At 35.5% G+C, this 19,700-nt stretch overlaps 1 protein-coding gene across 1 annotated transcript in view; it reads right to left on the bottom strand.

Annotated features, from left to right (window-relative positions):
• The window catches only part of Apool (apolipoprotein O like), a 74,691-nt gene that overhangs the window by 6,664 nt on the left and 48,327 nt on the right, over positions 1 to 19,700 (bottom strand). The window contains exons 3-8 of the mRNA XM_042668593.1: positions 15,134 to 15,253; positions 11,113 to 11,167; positions 8,652 to 8,750; positions 3,961 to 4,052; positions 2,837 to 2,950; positions 2,507 to 2,624 (exon numbers count right to left, since the gene is read on the bottom strand). Coding sequence (XP_042524527.1) covers positions 2,507 to 2,624; positions 2,837 to 2,950; positions 3,961 to 4,052; positions 8,652 to 8,750; positions 11,113 to 11,167; positions 15,134 to 15,253 — 598 coding nt within the window. The remainder of the gene's footprint in view (positions 1 to 2,506; positions 2,625 to 2,836; positions 2,951 to 3,960; positions 4,053 to 8,651; positions 8,751 to 11,112; positions 11,168 to 15,133; positions 15,254 to 19,700) is intronic.

Genomic DNA, 19,700 nt, shown 5'->3' with positions numbered 1-19,700 from the left:
CTTTGCCTTTTTTATTTATCATGACGCTTCTCTTTGCCTTTTTTTTTTATCATGTTTCTGATCTTTGATAAGAGTTTTGTGTTAAACTCTTTTTAGGGAACTTTTTTTTGCTCAATAGCTGGAACTCTAAGACTGTTGCCAAAGATATACTTCCAGCTTTTTAGTGGTTAAGTGGAGTTAAGAGTCTCATGGACTTCCCTGCTGGGGCTGGCTTCAAATCTCAGGTTTCTCCTAGAATTACAGGCATGATGCACCAGTACCCAGATTTTTAGCAGATTTTTTTTTAAAGGTGGTGTTATCATACAGAGAAAAAGAATAAAGATGTGTAAAATTATAAGATGATAATGATTTATTATTTCAATAGCTTTTAAATAAAAACTATTAACAGTTTTCTAATTTTTTGTTATTATAAAGGTGATGGACAGAGGGGTTAAAGTTATATGTTAGTTAAAGAGTACATCTCTTTTTGGACAATGTCACCATTCCCTCAATCTCTCTGTTTTCCCCCTCCAGCACAGTTTTGTGCTAGTTAACTGGAGATGGGATTCTTGAGGATTTTTTTTTTTGCCTGGGCTAGCTTCGGACCATGAGCTGTATTCTCATTTTCCTGAGCTGAATTAGCTATACAAATGTGAGCTACTAGCATCCAGCATCTTCCTTTCCCTTTTCTCTTTAAAGAAGAGAGAAACACTTACCATCTCAATCTAGTTAAGGCATTGATCTGAGTTTGGATGAGTTATAGCTTTAGTGAGTCAGTCATTAATCCTCTGGTTCCTTCCTGTTTTTTAGGTATGGCACTCCCAAGTTTCTGATTGACAAGTTGATAAGTTTCCTTCTCCTTAGCACTAAAATTTGGTTTTACCCTACAGAGGTTTTGGATCTTGTATTTGGTGGTGTGTGTGTGTGTGTGTGTGTGTGTGTGTGTGTGTGTGTGTGTGTGTGTGTGTGTGTGTGTGTGTGTGTGTGTGTGTGTGTGTGTGTGTGTGTGTGTGTGTGTGTGTGTGTGTGTGTGTGTGTGTGTGTGTGTGTGTGTGTGTAAGTGCGGGCACCAGTCCTGGGGCTTCAGGGCCTGGGAACTGTTCCTTAGCTTTTCACTCAAGGCTAGCAGTCTATCATTTGAGCCACACCTCCACATCTGGCTTTTTGGTAGATAGATATTAGGTAGGCATTATTTTGGTCCCAAGATACTCACCAAGATACTCTAGAATGAATAAGCACTTAGAAAACAGTCTAGATCCTTTGTATCCTTTGGGACTATGGTCAACCGTAGTTTATTACCTGTGCAACTTGTCATAATTAGCAAGGAAAACCAACAGAAGAAAGTAGCAAAACAAATCAGGCTTGCTATTTGGTGAATTTATTCATTATTATTAATATATTTGTTTGCTTTTTAGTGTTTTAGGGACAGGATCTTGCTGTGTAGCCAAAGCTACCTTCAAATTCACTCTCCTTAAATTTACTATTGAATAGTTCCCCAACTGCTAGAATTATAGGTCTGTGCCACCAAGGTGCACCCACGCGATAGTTTTTAAATAAGAGAGGAGAATCTTGAAACAGACTAAATACTGGCTTAAAATTAGGAAATCTATGAGTAATGGAAAAATTTGTACTTTAGTATCAGGAAGCCCTAAGCTAAGTTGTATGATTGGGAACAAAGTTATTAAGCTCCTTGTCAGTGCTTTCATCTTAAAATAAGAGGTACTGATATCTCAGAGTTTTTAATTGTTTGGCATTGTGGGTAAAGACTGAATGACAATAGACTTACAGCACTGGGACATAGTCCATGCTTGAGAAAGGGTAGAGAATATTATTGTTCCTATTTTTCTGTCCTGTTAGTTGGTCCTATGTACAGTGTTCATATTAGCAAACCAGGGACTGGTAGGTTCATGTGAATATATGGTTGAAACGGTATTCAACATTCTGCTACATTCTTTTTGATCATAGTACAAATCATTGTAGTATTTTCTTAGAAACTATAACTGCCACTATTTGGTTTCACAAAGTATTAATTACCAATATTGAGTATTATTAATGATAAATAGAATTATTGTTATTTCGATTTGATACTGAAATTTCTCTTGGTACCTAATGTTAGTAAAACTATGGATGGTGGAAACTTAGACTGACAAGTAAACTGACATGTAAATAGCAAGAGAAATGGAAGCTGATATGTATTTATGTCATTGTGATTCATACCTGCAAAAATTGATAAACTCTAGAAAGGCACATTTTTCTCCTAATAAAATAGTTCCCATTTATAAAGTGCTATTAAATGCTTCATTCAATCAACCTGTCAGTTCTCCTCTCTGCCCTCATACAGAAAGATCTGTGTTATGAATATGTGGTAGTTATAAAAATTCTAGATCTAAAGTCATAATCTAAAAAGAAATAAAGTACACATATAACTAAGAGAATACATTTATAAAGAAAACACATATTCAAACTTCCAACTATAATGCTATAAAAATAGCTAATAAAAAATGAAATTGAATAATTCCAAACAAACCTGAGGTGAATGTTGATTTGGTCTTTGTTTTAGAGTAGAGTTCTTTTGGTAAAGGCACTGAATGATTCAGGACTTGAGTTGTTTTTGCAGGCATTTCTGTTTCATTGGGACTTCCTAGCTGTTTACAAAAAAAGATGTTTTTATTTAGAAGTTAAACCATTTTATTTATAAGACAATAGAATATACTAAAATGATATTGTGCCAAAGTATTGCTATCATACTCATTTACTTTCATTTTCTTCTTTGGTATCTGAGTAGTAATACCATTACAGGCCTAACAGGAGCCAGACAAAATTCAATGTCTACTTTTCTTGTCCATTTAAACTCTACCTTAGTTTTTTCTTTAGGTTCAGAGAGTGATTCATTTTTGTTGCTTGTTGCCCACAACGATTTAACAGCTCCATAAATGTACTGGCTGGTAGCATATGCTTTCTTCCCTGTAATCTAATTCAAACAAAAAGTGAGTCAGATATGCATTTTAAAGATAAAATAAAAAGATTTAAAAAATTCCTATCAGGTATTTTATATGAACATTTAGATCACAATCAATAATAAAAATATAAAGGTCTAGATAAAGTATAAGTAGGAAACCTTCAGTGTTCATAAATGAGGGAAGAAGGAAATGAGGAAAAACTTGGGTGCTCCAAAGCTGTCTGTTCTGATCATGAACATGGGCTAAAAATAAAACTGGAACTGAGTAAGTGGCTCATTGGTACAATACTCAACACTTGCCTAGTGTGAGGACCAGAGTTTAATGATTAGCATTGTAAAAAAACAAATAAACAAACAAACTGAAACTCTTCAAATCTTAGAGAGCCTTTAGATTTGTAAGTAAGATCACCAGAAAATGACAAAAAAAACCTATGATAGACATTTAAGGAAGGTGTTTCTTTGTTCCAGGTGGTTTCGAAACAGTCTGTCCATGTGTGTATATGTTCTTAATCTCAAAACCCTCTGTAATCTATCATTTGGCTGCTCCTGGAATTATGTTAATCTCAGCTGAAGAGCTCCCAGTCGATGTAATTTTCTATTAATTAAAAGTTGAATTTTATACAGCCCAACAATGCAGTGCTATTTCTCCCCATATATTCTAATTCACTATCTCTGAACTTAAATCCTAAAGCCTGCTCTTATATTGTTCAATTGTATTTAAATAAATTCATTTTATTTGTTATGATCATGTAATTAAGAATGGTATTTACCATGCTGAGTTGCTAATATGATTTTGCCAGCAGAAGAATTGATATGCTGGGATGGGGAGGGATTGGAGAATGATGATCAATCAAAATGCATTGTATTTATGAATGGTAATTCCTTTTACAACTACTTAAAAGTATTGATATTGAACATATGTATCTGAAAATTAAATGTTGAAGGTGCTGTGTTATATTTAAATATTGTACCACTGAGAGTTTAAACAGATGCTACATTTTCTATCACATTAAAGAACTTACCTTTGCAATTATTACTGACTGAGCTGGGTAGCAAACAGTTGCTCCTAATGTAGCCAGTCCTAGTGGATAGGCAATTTTCTTAAACCTAGAACCTAAGAAATGCAAACAAATTACCCAACTCTAAATACATGCCACCAACCTGAGCCTTGATGCTCTTATTCTTTCCTTTCCTTTAAGATGTCACCCTGTGTTAAATTACTCTTTAGATAATAATACCAATTAACATGGTACCTAAAATACCTCCAAGGCTCTCAATTCAATTAATAGCTCTTAGCTATCAGGTCTAATGTCAGAAAAATGTTCTCAATTTAATATTATCTACACAAAAGGAATTGACTTTTCTTCTTTTTTTTTTTTTTTAAAAAAAAAGCTAGGTATTTTCATTTCCCAAGAAACTTAAAGTTTTAACATATTTTTTCAAATATCTAACAAAGCAAGATATTAAAGAATTAATTGACCACTGTGCTTGTGACACCATGTTTTTAAAGGGAAATGGACTGTTTTATATGTTCTTAGATTAAGTACTTAGGAAGGTGAAAGAACTAAATGACTATTGAGCATATAACTCCTTCATGTCAGTGATTTGGAACACTAAAGTAATATTTAAAGCAATTTGACATAATTAATGCACTGCAAAAGTGCTTAACTAAGCACCTGACAGTCATTCAACACATTTTTATACAAAACTTTTCCTAAAAAATATTTGCAAATTTCTTTGAATTAACCCTAGGTGCAGGAAGAAAAATATCACATCCTCTCTGTATGCCTTTTCCCTCATCCCCATACCACTCATAAATATGTCCCTGAACCCTAGAAAGTTCTGTAGAATAGCTGGAAATCCACCACTAAAACTCAGTTCCACCAGACATGTTTTAAAATGATACGTCTCCTAAATGCTTTCTGGTTATCTTGGATACTGTAAATATGACTAGGTAATTAGATGATGGGTTTTTAAACTGGTGCAAGTACTATGTTTTCTCAGATGACTTTTGCAAACTCTACTTTAAAAAATTGCCATTAGGTGCTGGTGGCTCTTGCTTGTAGTCTTTGATACTCATGAGGCAGAGATCTGAGGATAGCAGTTCAAAGCCAGCCCAGGCAGGAAAGTCCGTGAGACTCTTATCTCCAATTAACCACCTAAAAAGGCTGGAAGTAGAGGTGTTAAACAAGTGGTAGAGTGCTGGACTTGAGCCAAAAAGCTCACAGAGAGTACCCAGGCAGGAACTGAGTTCAAACCCCAGGGCTAGCACCAAAAAAAAAAAATGAAAGAAAGTAAGAAAGAAAGTAAGAAAGAAAGAAAGAAAGAAAGAAAGGAAGGAAGGAAGGAAGGAAGGAAGGAAGGAAGGAAGGAAAGAAAAAAAGAAAGAAAGGAAAGAAGGAAGGAAGGAAGGGAAAGAAAAAGAGAAAGAAAATTGCCTATGTGGCATATCAATAAAGACTAAGGTGAAAAAAATAACTGGTAATGTCTTCTGGTAACTGCAGTTTAGGGAAACCTATAAACCAGAGATATTTTATTATCTGGCTTAACCATTATCAAGGAAGTCTTTTTTTTTTTTTTTTGGTCATAGGGCCTGAACTCTGGTTCTGGGCACAGTCCCTTTGCTCTTCATCTCAAGGCTAGTGCTCTACCACTTGAGCCACAACACCACTTCTGGCTTTTTCTGCTTATGTGGTACTGAGGATTGAACCCAGGGCCTCATGCATGCAAGGCAAGTACTCTACCACTGTGCCACCTTCCCAGCTCTGGAAGTCTTTTACTAACATCATGGTTATGAAAGACTGTGTTTGGGAAAAATATGTAGAAAAGCTGTTTCAAATTGTAGTGTAGTTTTCCTCAAAATCTAGAATATGTTTATTGTGGTATGGGTTGAAAGGGTCTAGGTTAACTTAAAATATATCCCAAGTAGTTTCTTTAGTCGTGCTCATAATTATTGTAATGTCTATTGTTTATGTCTTGAATTTACAGTCTCAATATCTCATGAATAATTTCCTTTAACTCAACCAAATCCCCTTCATTATGCTGTTCCTGAACTTGGAAGGACAAATTTTTCTTGTTCGATGTTAAAAGCTGAAAACAGAATTTTCATCTTTTTATCTAATACAAAAAGTCAGTCTGTAGCTGGGTACCAGTGCTCAAGCCTATAATCCTATCTACTCAGGAGGCTGAGATCTGAGGATTATGGTTCAAAGCCAACCCAGGCAGAAAAGTCCTCATGAGATTCTTATTTCCAATTAACCACTCAAAAACTGGAAATGGTACTGTGGCTCCAAGTGGTAGACTGCTAGGCTTGTGCACAAAGAGGTTTGGGGACAGTTCCCAGAACCCAAGTTCAAGCCCCACAACCGACAAAAAAAGACAGTCTGTAAGATAATATATTTGATTTAGTTTCAATAGTCCTATTATAATAATTTGAGAAGGACTCTAGATACAATCACTAATTAGTGCTATATATTAATAAACAACTAAGTGATTTCATTTCTTTAGACCTCTACCTATAACAGAGTTAGATAAAATCAACATCTTTCAAACATTTTGCCATGACTCATATTAAAACCAAATTTAACATGATTATCTACAACATATTACACAAACATATAATTCACTGAAACAAAAGTGTCAAGATATTTGGGGATGGGAAGGTGGTTCAGTGGTAGAGTGTTTGCCTCGCATGTATGAGACTCTGAGTTTGATTCCTCAGCACTACATAATCAGAAAAGGCCAGATGTGGTGCTGTGGCTCAAGTGGTACAGCACTAGCCTTGAGCTGAAGAGCTAAGGGACAGTGCCCAGGCCCAGAGTTCAAACCCCAGACCACAAAAAAAAGAAAGAAAAAAATGTGTCAAGATATTTACCCATATTAAAGTACAAAGCACTGTGATACTTGGTATTCTCTTCTATTTTATCTTTTTCTATTTATTTTTTTCTTCTTTTATTTATTTATTTAGCCAGTCGTGGGGCTTGCTGTCCCTGAGCTTTTTTTCTCAAGTATAGTGCTCTACCACTTAGAGCCACAGTGCCACTTCTGGTTTTCTGGTGGTTAACTGAAGGTAAGAGTCTCACAGACTTCCCTGCCTGGGCTGGCTTTGAACCATGATCCTCAGAACTTAGCCTAAGTAGCTAGGATTACAGGTATAAGGCACTAGCGCCTGGCTCTGTTTTTACTTTTAATAAAATACATCTCGAAATCTACTATATTTATTTCACTACTTACTAGTAGTTTGAGACATGGAGTCTGAAAAACACTGGTTACATTATTTCAGCTCTGACATCTAGAAACATGGTGAATGATCTAAGGAATACTTTCTCTTACAAACTTTCTCATAGGACTATTAGTTTCTAACTGAGAAATCAGGTAACAAATTTTGGACAATTTTCTTCAATAGTTGAGCTGGAGAAAATGGGAAGTTGGATACAGGGTAACAGCAAAGTTAAACAGACATTATAAATTCTAGTGCTGTCTAGTACACTGGGGTGGCTATAATTCATAATTACCTATTATCTACTTTATAAATAACCAGAAAAAGCTGAAAGGTCCAAACATAAATAAAGAGATGGTCAAAACCAAAATTCACTTAAGGTGAGGTGGGTGGAGGAATAGAGGATGGTTACAGTCATAATATTTAATGTGCATGTGTGAAATTGGAACCAGGCATCTTGAGATAGATGTGGTTGGGAAGAATGGCAGGGAATGATGAAAGGGGGTGATATTGGTCAAGATGCCTTGTACTCATACACTGACATGTTGGAACCACTTTGCACAACTATTTAAAGATAATAAAAATAAACAAATGATATAATACAAAGAAAATTCACCATGGCTTATGAAACAGAATTGCTTAACATGTGCAGAAAGAAAAAGAGTTATCAAAGCATTCCAAGACTGTTCTCATTTTAAAGGCCTGCTGGCAAGGCTGGCCTCTGGCTAGCATCGAGAATCCAACCAGTCAGCAGTTCTGTATAATGCTATAAACATTCACAAAATAACAACAGTGACTCATGGTACCTAAACTATTAGTACAAATTAGTACCTAAACTATTAGTACAAATAATGTGGTTATACTGAATATCTTGCTTTCCCCTCATGCTATCCTTTTGTAGTTGCACTTTTTCCTCACTCCTAACCCCTGGCATCCAACACTCTGTTCTTTCCCATTATTGTTTTATCTTTCTGAGAATGTTATTTAAATGGAATAATACATAGGCTGGCTTCTTCAACTGAAGGTTGTTATATATCAGTAGCTTTTTCCTTTATGCTGCTGAATAGTATTCCTTTGTATTGATACACCACAATTTAGTTTACTCATTAATGTGTTTTAGTATTTGGCTTCTTTCCAGCCTTTCATGATTATGAGTAAAGCTGTAGCAAATAATTATATACAAGGTTTTCATACCAGTTTTTCATATTATGCATAGAATTTTGATCACCTAGGGATGGGATTGCCAGGAAACATGATCAAACTATTATCCAAAGCAGCTATATCATTTTGCATTTTTTACTGGCAGTGTATGAGAGTTTCAGTTGTTCTCTATTCCAGACTATATTTGTTATTGTCAGTTTGGATCATAAACGTAAAAACTGCATTCTAAAGAATGAAAAGTTTCACAAGAAATATTATTTAATATAGACTCTGAGAGCAAAATTTAGAAATTAATACACTCATTGAAGGATAGAATATATTTTTAAAACCTACCTTTTCTTGCTGAAACCAAACCTACCAATCCTGAAGCTGTAATCACACCCATTTTAGGAAGAAAATCTCGAGGAGGATTTTTCAAGTAGACATAAGCATCTCAAAAAAAGTTAAAATTAATATATAAATGACTACAGGTGTACATTTTATAATACGGAAAGGTTATAGATTTGTTTAATAATGGTAGGCAATAAGGTACCAGTGAATGGTTGAAATACCCTTCAAAAGATTTATTCAAAATGATTTTAGCAGCAACCTAAAAAATTTATGATAATAGATATTCACTACAAAATAAAATTTCTGTTATAATTGATTTAGCAATTTTTGTCTTTATGATACTAACGCTTATTACTCTTTAAGGAGATATGCTAGAAAACACAGCTTAATATGAATTACTATAAATTTCTGATTGTATAAGTACTATATTCCTATAATAAATAGTTCTGCCTTTATCTGTTCACACTGGTAAGATCTATTTTAAAATGAATATTTTTTGTTAAACTACTCAGTGGGCCTTTCTTGTCATTATTGCTCAATAACCTCAAAGTAGCCACTGATTGTGGTTAAAACCAATGAGCAACATGAGGACTGAGACTAGACAAAAAAGAAATAAACATTAAAAAATAAAATCCAGGGGCTGGGAAGGTGGCTCAGTGGTACAGTGCTTGCCTTGTATGCATGAGGCCCTGGGTTCAATTCCTCAGCACCACATAAGCAGAAGAAACCGGAAGTGGTGCTGTGGCTCAAGTGGTAGAGCACTAGCCTTGAGCTGAGGGACAGCGCCCAGGACCAGAGTTCAGGCCCCACAACAGGAGCCCCCCCCCCCAAAAAAAAAGCCAGAAGTGGCGCTGTGGCTCAAGTGGTAGAGTGCTAGCCTTGAGCTGAAGAGCTGAGGGACAGTACCCAGGTCCAGAGTACAGGCCCCACAACCAACAAAAAATAAAAAATTCAGATATTTTTCTTTTTATATATCTAAATAGTTTCTGATTCCTGAAATACATCTTCTACAATATATTATATATATAATATTTAATACTACTGCTAAATATTGATGAGGGATAGTCAGATGTGGTAGTGTCCACCTTTAATCGTCAGGACTCAAGAGGCTAAAGAGGACAATGGGTTGAGGCCAGCCTGGGTCACATGAAACCTTCCTTGTATCAAAAAAATACTTTTCGTACAACTTAATAGATATTACATTTTAAAAAAAGATTAATGAGAAATATAATATTGAATTAATTTTTAATCCATTACATAATGATTCATATATATAGGCTAACAACTTCATGAAAATTCTTAAAAGTTTTCACTGAGCTGGATGCTAATAGCTCATGCCTGCAATTCTATCAACTTAGGAGGATGAGTTCTAAGGACTGTGGTTAAAAGCCAGTCCATGTAGGAAAGCATACAAGATTTATCTCCAATTAACTACCAAAAAGCTAGAAGTGGAGGTATGGCTCAAGTGGAAGAATGATAGCCTTGTGCAAAAAAGCTTATGGGCAGTGAAAATGCCCTGAGTTCAAGCCCCAGGACCAGTATACACAAAAGAAGATTTTCACCGATCTTTGTGTCCCACATACATATTTGTTTTGACAACTAGGGTAGGCCTAGAATATTGAAAGATATATCAGATGCCAAACACCCTTAACAAACTAGAGAATCAAATATAATTTCTTTCCAACTGTAAGCATTCTGAGGTAAATTTATTATATAATTTCTGAGGTGGTTGGTTATCATTGGTAGCAAAAACAGTGTTATTTTTAATAGAAAATAACTAATTAAAAGTGCTTAGAATCAGTGGAGACATTTCTCTGATACATTCTTTACAAGTATAGAATATGGGGCTGGGAAGGTAGCTCAGTGGTAGAGCGTTTACCTTGCATGCCTGAGGCCCTGGGTTCGATTCCTCAGCACCACATAAGCAAAAAAAAAAAAGCTGGAAGGCTCAAGTGGTAGAGCGATAGCCTGGAGCCGAAGAGCTGAGGGACAGCGTCCAGGCCCAGAGTTCAGGCCCCACGACCAGACCCTCCCCCCCAAAAAAAAGTATAGAATATGAACTATAGAGTTAAAACACACCTCAGTTTGAATCTAGGCACTGGTACTTACTAGCTATGCTACTTAACCTTTCCAGCCCTCAGTTTCCACATGTGTAATATGGAAATACTGGAATTATGATAGCAATAATCACAGAATTATGATAAAATTAAATGATATAAACTATATAAAGTGCTCTGTACAATGCCTTAGCACACAATAATTGCAAAATTGTAGATAACATTGTTTTATTATTATCAATACACTACAAAGTACTTTCCGAGTTTGTTAAAAAAAAAAAAAAAAAGCCTAGTAATGAATAATAGACCATACTTATTTTTCTGACACTCAAGTATTGCAATTTTAAAACATAAGAGAACATTTTTAATTATGGTTGGTTCATTATGGTTATGGTTGGTTCACCTACCTTTCCCAAATTGTACTGTGTCCATTATTCCATTTTTCATGAAAATATAAACATCCTAAGTGAAAAGAAAGAGGGGAATGGGGAGAAAAATGACATCTATGACATCTATGTTTTTGAAGCTGTGGATAATTTTATTCCAAGATTATATTAAAAAGTTGACTTAGCATTATACCCAAATCCAAATAGCATTTATTCACAACTAGCTTAACTTGGCTTCCTTTTATTTCTTGCTTTTTATTCCACTTAACATGAATAATACTTGTTTACTGTTTTTCTCATATAAGTGGGTAAAGTAATGACTATGAAGTAACCAAATCAGCTCACAGAAAGCATATTGAAAAAAGCATAAAGATTTATCATCTCATTTTATAATAGATTAGAAAAAGGATTGGAATTTAAATAAACCATGAAGGGAGGTATACATCAGTACAGAAGCATCATGTGATTAATAAACATACAAAAGCAGCAACATAATGATTTTTGGAGAAAAAAACCGACACAAAATAGAAAAAAAGTTTTATCTTCTAACTATGTCTTAGTGTGCAATTCGGGTGAGAAAAAACCCTGAATAAGACATTTATCTCAGGATAGAAATTGTCCTACACAGTCTAGTATCCACGTTGGTTTTAAATAGGAATGTAAATCAGGATTATATTAATCCTTTAGAGGGATTAAAGGTTTAAATCAAATCTTTCCATTTACCTGTTTCTAACCAATTTATTTTAACCCAAGACAGTTATATTTATTAAGCAACAGGTATCATCACACATAAGAAAAAAAAATGTCACAAAACAACTTAATCAACAACATGCTATATTCTATTGTATGAACAAGAAAACACAATCAAAACATATGGTCTCCTCTGAACTATCTGCTATAAACTGACTTTTTTGCTTTTTATACTCTTTTGTCGCTGTTTTTGATTTCTGTACCTTTTGTCTTGTATGTAAGTTTATCTGTTTGGGGGAGGGGTGTGGGAAGAAAGAAATGGTAGCACAAAGGGTAAACTAATTCAGCAGTGTTACTCACTACATACTATGTTGAAAATCAACTATACAAATTGTGGGGGAGGGGGTCAGGAGGGAAAAACTGGGAGAAAACGAAGGAAGAGGTGATACTGTTCAAAAAGAAATGTACTCAGCCGGCCCTGGTGGCTCAGGCCTGTAATCCTAGCTACTCAGGAGGCTGAGATCTGAGGATCACGGTTCAAAGCCAGCTTGGGCAGGGAAGTCCATTAGACTCTTATCTCCAATTAACCACTCAGAAAACTGGAAGTGGTGCTGTGGCTCAAGTGGTAGAGCACCAGCCTTGAGCTGAAGAGCTGAGGGGCAGTGCCCAAAGCCCAGAGTTCAAGCCCCACATGGACAAACAAACAAAAAAAGAAATGTACTCATATCTGACTTATGTAACTGTAATCTCTCTGTACATCATCTCTACAATAGCAATAAAAAACTAAAATCAATAAAGATTTACAAAGCAGAAAACAGACATCATTAAATTAGATGGCAAAGAAATAGATTATTGCTATTGGGATTCCTTGGTTTAGTAATTTTGTCTCTTAGTTTAATGATTAGAGATGCAGAAATTTGTCCTGGGTTTAAAGCTATAAAAACAAGCATAGTATTTAATTACCACTTACATATTTATTTTGAGGGATTATCTTGAGAAATTTCTACTTTTGAAATTAAAATACCTATTTAATCTGGGGAAAAATTCCTTAGCGTCAGTTAGGAATTTATTTTCACCACCAGGGGGCAATGCTACCTAAGTAGTAAAACACTAAAGCGTAGGAACATGGATTGAATGTCTTAGTTTCAGGTAGAATGTAATTTAAGGCTGACATACGTTTTTAAGGAATAGATTATGTTTTTAGAAGAAATTAGAGAGGAAAAGTTGTTTACACTGAAGCTGAAATGCATCCGAAAGTGCCCTTCAACCTCTTTGTTTCAGGATATTAACAGAAGAAAATGTTCTTTCAGTCTTAAATTGGGTGACAGTTACAATAGCAATTTAAAGATCTCTCAGGAACAATGATTTCCCTGAAGACACATCTGAGAACACTACAGAAAATTAGGTCTCGGAGGACTTAAGTCTGACTCATGTAGCTACTGGCATATAGCCTGAGGAGCATGATTCAGACCATAATTAGGATATTTTCCTCAGAGATCAAACCATTAAGGGAGTGTAGAACAACCAGTACTATTAGAATTGCATGACAATCATGAATTTTAAAAATACAACACAATGTATTCATCAAATGTTCAAAGAATCATCTAGAATAACCAGAGCTCGTTGATTTGTTGCTTTTACCTACAGATATTATTTTTCATAGACTCCTTAGAACTTTATTTTACATAAGATTGGATTAGGGCTCACAATCAAGTCTGTATTTGGGGGAAAAACTTGGATCATTGCAATCATAAAAACACTGCTATTGATATTATCACTAAGATAAATTAGAGTATATGCTGACACAAGTAAGCTTAGGTGATGATAATGAAGTGTCAGTATGCTATCAGCTTATTCCCTTGCCTTTGCAAATACTGACTGAAGTCTAAAGTCTGGTGGATTCTACTTTGCTCAAAAGCTGTTTCTAGTTAAAATGGTCTTCTGAGATAACCCAAGAAGGGGACAATATTTTGCTGAGCCACATAAGAAATAATTGACAAGTTACCTCAAAAACTCTCTGCAGAGGACAAAAAGTGATTTGTACATACTAAGTGGCAAAAAACTTGCTAAACCACATTATGCAGCAGCAATATAATAAGTTAAACATCATTACCAATTCTTTGCTCCTACTGAAAGGTAACATCTAGTGCCCCTACCTTAAAATCAGGATGATTTTAGCGATTTGATTTTAAATAAAAATGCTATACAAGTGCTTGTTGATTTGACATTTGAAGATGGATGAGAAGCTCAGCAAATTCTACATCCAGGGCTTCTTAATCATTGATTTCTTAAGAGCCTTGAACAGCGTATGTAACTTATCTACCTTGAAGCCACTATATGTGAGATCATGTGTGGCTATTTTTGTCAATAGTTCCAGCTGAGTCCAGCCTTCCAGTCATCCTTGACAAGGTTCTAGAAAAAGCAAATAAAGCTTCCCTGGACTAAATAGAGTAACCATCTTGCCAAGTACATAACATGGAGTATCTACTGTTAATATTACATGCAATGGAAGGTTCACCTGTCTGAATTCTGCTCATATTCCTAATGCAGTGTCATGAGACATAATATAATCACTGTTGTTTCAAGCCATTAAATGCATGGGTAGTTTTTTGAATCAATGAATAGGTTACTAGAACAATAAGAAATCTCTCTGATCAAGCACTATTAGTCAAGATGCATTGTACTCATAAATTGTCATGTTGAATTGAAACCACTTTGCAACTATTTGAAGATACTTTTTAAAATACATTTTTATTGTAAAAATACTGTACAGAGGGGTTAAAATTACATGAAAAAGGTAATGAGTACATTTCCTATCAAGCATTGTTACCTCCTCCTTTGTTTTTCCCCTACCATCCCTTCCCTCCTACTTGCACAATTACACTCCCTCCCTCCCCACCTAAATTATAAAGTTCATTTTTCAATATAATGTCCTGAGCATCTCACTGTTACAATGGGTCAATCTGTATCCTTATTTAAGCATTTTGTTTTTTCCCTTCCCCTCCCCAAATTAGATTAAGTGTATATACAAGATGCAGGGTACCAACATCAAATACAGTGAAAACAAGGGTTATACTGTAGGGGAGGAACATACAAAGAAAATCACATGGTACATTATAAATACGTCAGAAACAACAGAAGGAAAGAAAAAACCACTTGTGTCTCTATCTTGGGGTTCATTTCCCTTAACATCATCTTATCTGGTCATATGTACACAGCTTTTGACATTTTCTGCTTGCCCCAGACATATATCTTCATTTTTTAAAAGTATCTTCATGGAAACATAGGTCCCATGAAGATACTTTTAAAACATGAAGAATAAAAGAAAAATAAAAACAAATAAGAGACTTACCTTGCACCAGCCAAAGTAAGAAAGTGTTGTAGTACGGATGGATGCAAAGCCCATTTGTAAATAACCAGGTTGTTCATGAACATATTTAGACTGAAGAGGTGGTGCAGTATATATAGGGAGCTAGAGACAAGAAAAATTCAAGTCAAAAATACAAAACACACTGTCTTTCCCAGCAGTTTGGCAGAACAGGAATTACCATCAACCCAATAAATGTGCTGATAAAATCTTAAATTTCAGGAAGATGTAGTGAACTGGTTAGAAATATTATTATGAGGCCATAAAATCAGTGACACCACATGTGGTGTGAGCCAGTAGTTTTAATCCTAGCTATAGAGAAATCATCATTCTTGTGTACCCAAAGATATGCAGAATAATATTCAAGGAAAAACTTTAATTACAAAAATCCAGAAACAAATCAAATGTCTACCAACAGGAGAATGGATAAACTGGGTTATATCCCTGCAGTGGAGTATTATGAATTAGGGGAAATATAAAAATTATAGCAACATGGAAAAATGTGGGTGAATTTCTGGAATATAAGGTTAAGCAAAGAAAGTAAAATACAGAAAATTGCATACAAGTATGTTTTCATCAACAAACAATTCAAGTATATAAAACTAAAAGTCCCAGGTTGCTTAGCAACATAAACAAGATAAAATTATAAAGTTAAAAAGGAAATAACAAGCCGGGCGCTGGTGGCTCACGCCTATAATCCTAGCTACTCAGGAGGCTGAGATCTGAGGATCGAGGTTCAAAGCCAGCCCGGGCAGGAGAGACCATGAGACTCCTATCTCCAATAAACCACCAGAAAACCGGAAGTGGCGCTGTAGCTCAAGTGGTAGAGCACTCGCCTTGAGCTGAAGAGCTGAGGGACAGCGCCCAGGCCCAGAGTTCAAGCCCCACGACCGACAAAAAAAAAAAAAAGGAAATAACATATTAGAACAATGGTCCTTAGAATGGAATAGAATGGGAACACAAGAGATTTCATTCTGTTTTTCTTTTCACTTAAAAAGATACCTGGTTGTTTATCATTGTATTACTATTGTTATTTGCATTTTCACATATCCAATAAACATTTTTGACTGTAGTTAATATTTTAGAAAACACAAAAGCATTATGAAAAATAATCAGGTGGACTCATTTATTTAAGCATTGTTTTCCTTTCTGTTATGCTCAGGTATAGCATATTTCTAAGTTTGATAAAGACATACTTGAGAATCAAGGTAACAGTTAAGAATATGTAGTATTCTAAGACAGGCACTGGTAGCTCACAACTATAATACAAGCTACACAGGAGGCTAAGATCTGATCATTGTGGCTCAAAGCCAGCCAAAGCAGCAATTTATCTTATCACCAATTAACCATCAAAAAGTTGGAAATAGAGCTATGGCTCAAATGGTACAGTGCAAGCTTTGAGCAAAAAAGGTAAGGGACAGTGCCTGGGCTCTGAGTTCAACCTCCAATACTGGCAAAAACAAAAAAAAAACTGTATTCTTGAAATATATTAAGAAATTGGATGTAAGATATTTACAGCACAAAAAACTATATGATTATATGAGGTAAAGCAGATTTTACCTAGATTTAGTCAATCCACAAAGTATATATACACCTCAAAACACTGTGTTGTATAAAGTAAATACATAAATTTTACCCATTCATTTAAGAAAAAATAAGTTAAATCTAAGACAGTTATCGGTGTGGTAAAACTTTTCAGTTGCATGTTTCTCATTTTGTTTGGTTATTTATTTACTTATTTATTTATTGTTTCTCATTTTGGATTAATGCTTAGATATAAATTCACCCATTTGGCAACTCTATGTAATTAGGAATAGCCATACATTCATATACTATATTAAAAGTGATATACACACAGAAAAAAAACATATGATGTCTGGTAGGTCGTGAAGTTTTCTCTCCTATAAGACAGCCTATATTAGGGATAAATAATTTTTTTTAAAAGCTTGTCCATCATGTCATCAGTGTGTCCATTCTTTATATCTCAATTTCAAGCTTTATCATTAAGTGTTTCTCTTAATTGTCGTGCTGGGGAATCAAACTTGGGACTTGTCCCTGCTAAGCAAGTGCCCTATCACTGAGTCATATCCCCAGCCCCTTGTGTTTTATTTTTTAATACATTTTTATAGTAAAAATACTGCACAGAGGCGTTACAGTTACACGAACAAGGTAATGAGTACATTTCCTACCAAGCACTGTTACCTTCTCCTTTGTTTCCCCTACCCTCTTTTCCCTCTCACCTCCACAATTACACTCCCCCCTACCCCCCCCCCCCACAGCCTAAATTGTAAAGTTCATTTTTCAACATAGTGTCTTGTTCATCTCATTGTTACAATGGATCAAACTGTATCCCTATTTAAGCATTTTGTTTTTTCCCTTCCCCTCCCCAAATTAGAGAAGTGTATATATAAGATGCAGGGCACCAACATGAAATACAGGCATTATACCAGGCATTGTACCATGGGAGAGGAACATACAAAGCAACAAAAAAAAAATCACATGGTACATTATAAATATGTTAAAAACAATAACAAGAAAGAAAAAAAACATTTGTGTCCCTATCTTGGTGTTCATTTTACTTAACATCATCTTATCTGGTCATATGTACATAGCTTTTGACCTTTTCTGCTTGTCCTAGACATATACTAGCTATTGCAAATAAGGGAAACCATAGGACCTATGTTTCTTTGGGCCTGGCTTACTTCACTTAATATAATTTTTTCCAAGTCTTTCCGTTTTCTAATAAATGGGCAATGACATTCTTTTTGACAGAGGCACAGAATCCATTGTGTGTGTGTGTGTGTGTGTGTGTGTGTGTGTGTGTGTGTGTGTGTGTGTGTGTGTGTGTGTGTGTGTGTGTGTGTATCATAGTTTCTTGATCCATTCATCTATGGAGGGGCATCTGGGTTGGTTCTATATCTTAGCTATGGCAAATAATGCTGCAATAAACATAGTTGTGTTGTTAACTTTAGCATGGTCTTGTTTGTGATCATTTGGGTAAATGTCCAAAAGTGGGATTGCTGTGTTATAGGTGAGGTCTATGTGGAGTTTTTTGAGGAAGCTCCATACTGCTTTCCAAAGTGGTTGAACAAGTTTACACTCCCACTAACAATGCATTAGGGTTCCCTTCTGGCCACATCCCCTCCAGCATCTGTTGTTATTAGAGTTCTTGATTATAGCCATTCTAACTGGGGTGGGGTGGTATCTCAATGTTATTTTGATTTGCATTTTTTATGGCTAGAGAGGTTGCGCATTTCTTCATATGTCTATTGGCCATTCTTAGTTCCTCTTCAGAGAAATTTCTCTGTAAGTTTTTAGCCCACTTATTTATCGGGCAGTTGCTTCTTTGACAATTTGTTGTTGGGGGATTTAATTTTTTGAGTTCCACGCATATTTTAGATATGAGACCCTTGTCTGTTGTATGGCTAGTGAAGATCTTCTCCAATCTGTGGATTTTCTATTGATCTTGTTAGCTATGTCCTTTGCCATGGAGAAGCTCTGCAGCTTCATGCAATCCCATTTGTCCAACCTTTCTTTGATTTGTTGTATTTCTGGGTCTCTACTGAGAAAATTTTGGCCTGTGCCAAGGAGACCAGAGTTTCTCCAATTCCTTCCTGTAATGTTTTCAGGGTGTCTGCTTTGTCTTCGAGGACAATTTGATCCATTTGGAGTTGATTCTGGTGCAGGGTGATATATAAGGATCTAGCTTTACTTTTCTTTTTTCTTTTTTTGGGGGGGGTCCAGTTTTGGGGCCTGAACTCTAGGCCTGGGTGCTGTCCCTCAGCTCTTCAGCTCAAGGCTAGCGCTCTACCACTTGAGCCACAGCACCACTTCTGGCTTTTTTCTTTTTGCTTATGTGGTGCTGAGGAATCGAACCCAGGGCCTAAGGCATGCAAGGCAAGCGCTCTACAACTGAGCCACCTTCCCAGTCCCTTAGCTTTAGTTTTCTACAGGAATTTAACCAATTTTGCCAGCACCATTTACGGAGGCTGTCTTTCTTCCATTCTATTTTTTAGCTCCATTATCGAAGATTAGGTGGCTATAGGTCTGTGGGTTCATTCCGGGTTTTTCAATTATATTCCATTGGTCCTGAGGTCCCTTCTTGTACCAGTACCAAGCTGTTTTGATTTAGTATGGCTTTGTAGTAGAGTTTGAAATTTGGTATTGATATTCTTCCAGCACTTCTTTCTGTTAAGGATCATTTTTGCTATTTGGGGTCTTTTATTGTTTCATATGAATTTTTGGATTGTTTCTTCTATTTCATTGAAAAATGAGGTTGGAATATTGATAGGTATTGCATTGAATTTGTAGATAGCCTTGGGAAGTATTGCCATTTTCACAATGTTGATCCTTCCAATCCAGAACATTAGAGGTTTTTCCACTTCCTAAGTTCTGCTTTGATTTCCTTTTCCAGGATTTTAAAGTTTTCATCATAGAGCTCCTGCACTTCTTTAGTTAATTCCTAGGTATTTAATTTTTTGTGGGGTTATTACAAAGGGAGTTGCTTTCCTGAATTCCCCTTGTGTTTTGAGACATGATCGATGTATTCTAG

Source organism: Dipodomys spectabilis, unplaced genomic scaffold (genome assembly GCF_019054845.1).
Source record: "Dipodomys spectabilis isolate Male_0828 unplaced genomic scaffold, ASM1905484v1 ptg000459l, whole genome shotgun sequence".
Classification (NCBI taxonomy): domain Eukaryota; kingdom Metazoa; phylum Chordata; class Mammalia; order Rodentia; family Heteromyidae; genus Dipodomys; species Dipodomys spectabilis.
This window is presented reverse-complemented; position numbering and strand designations above follow the sequence as displayed.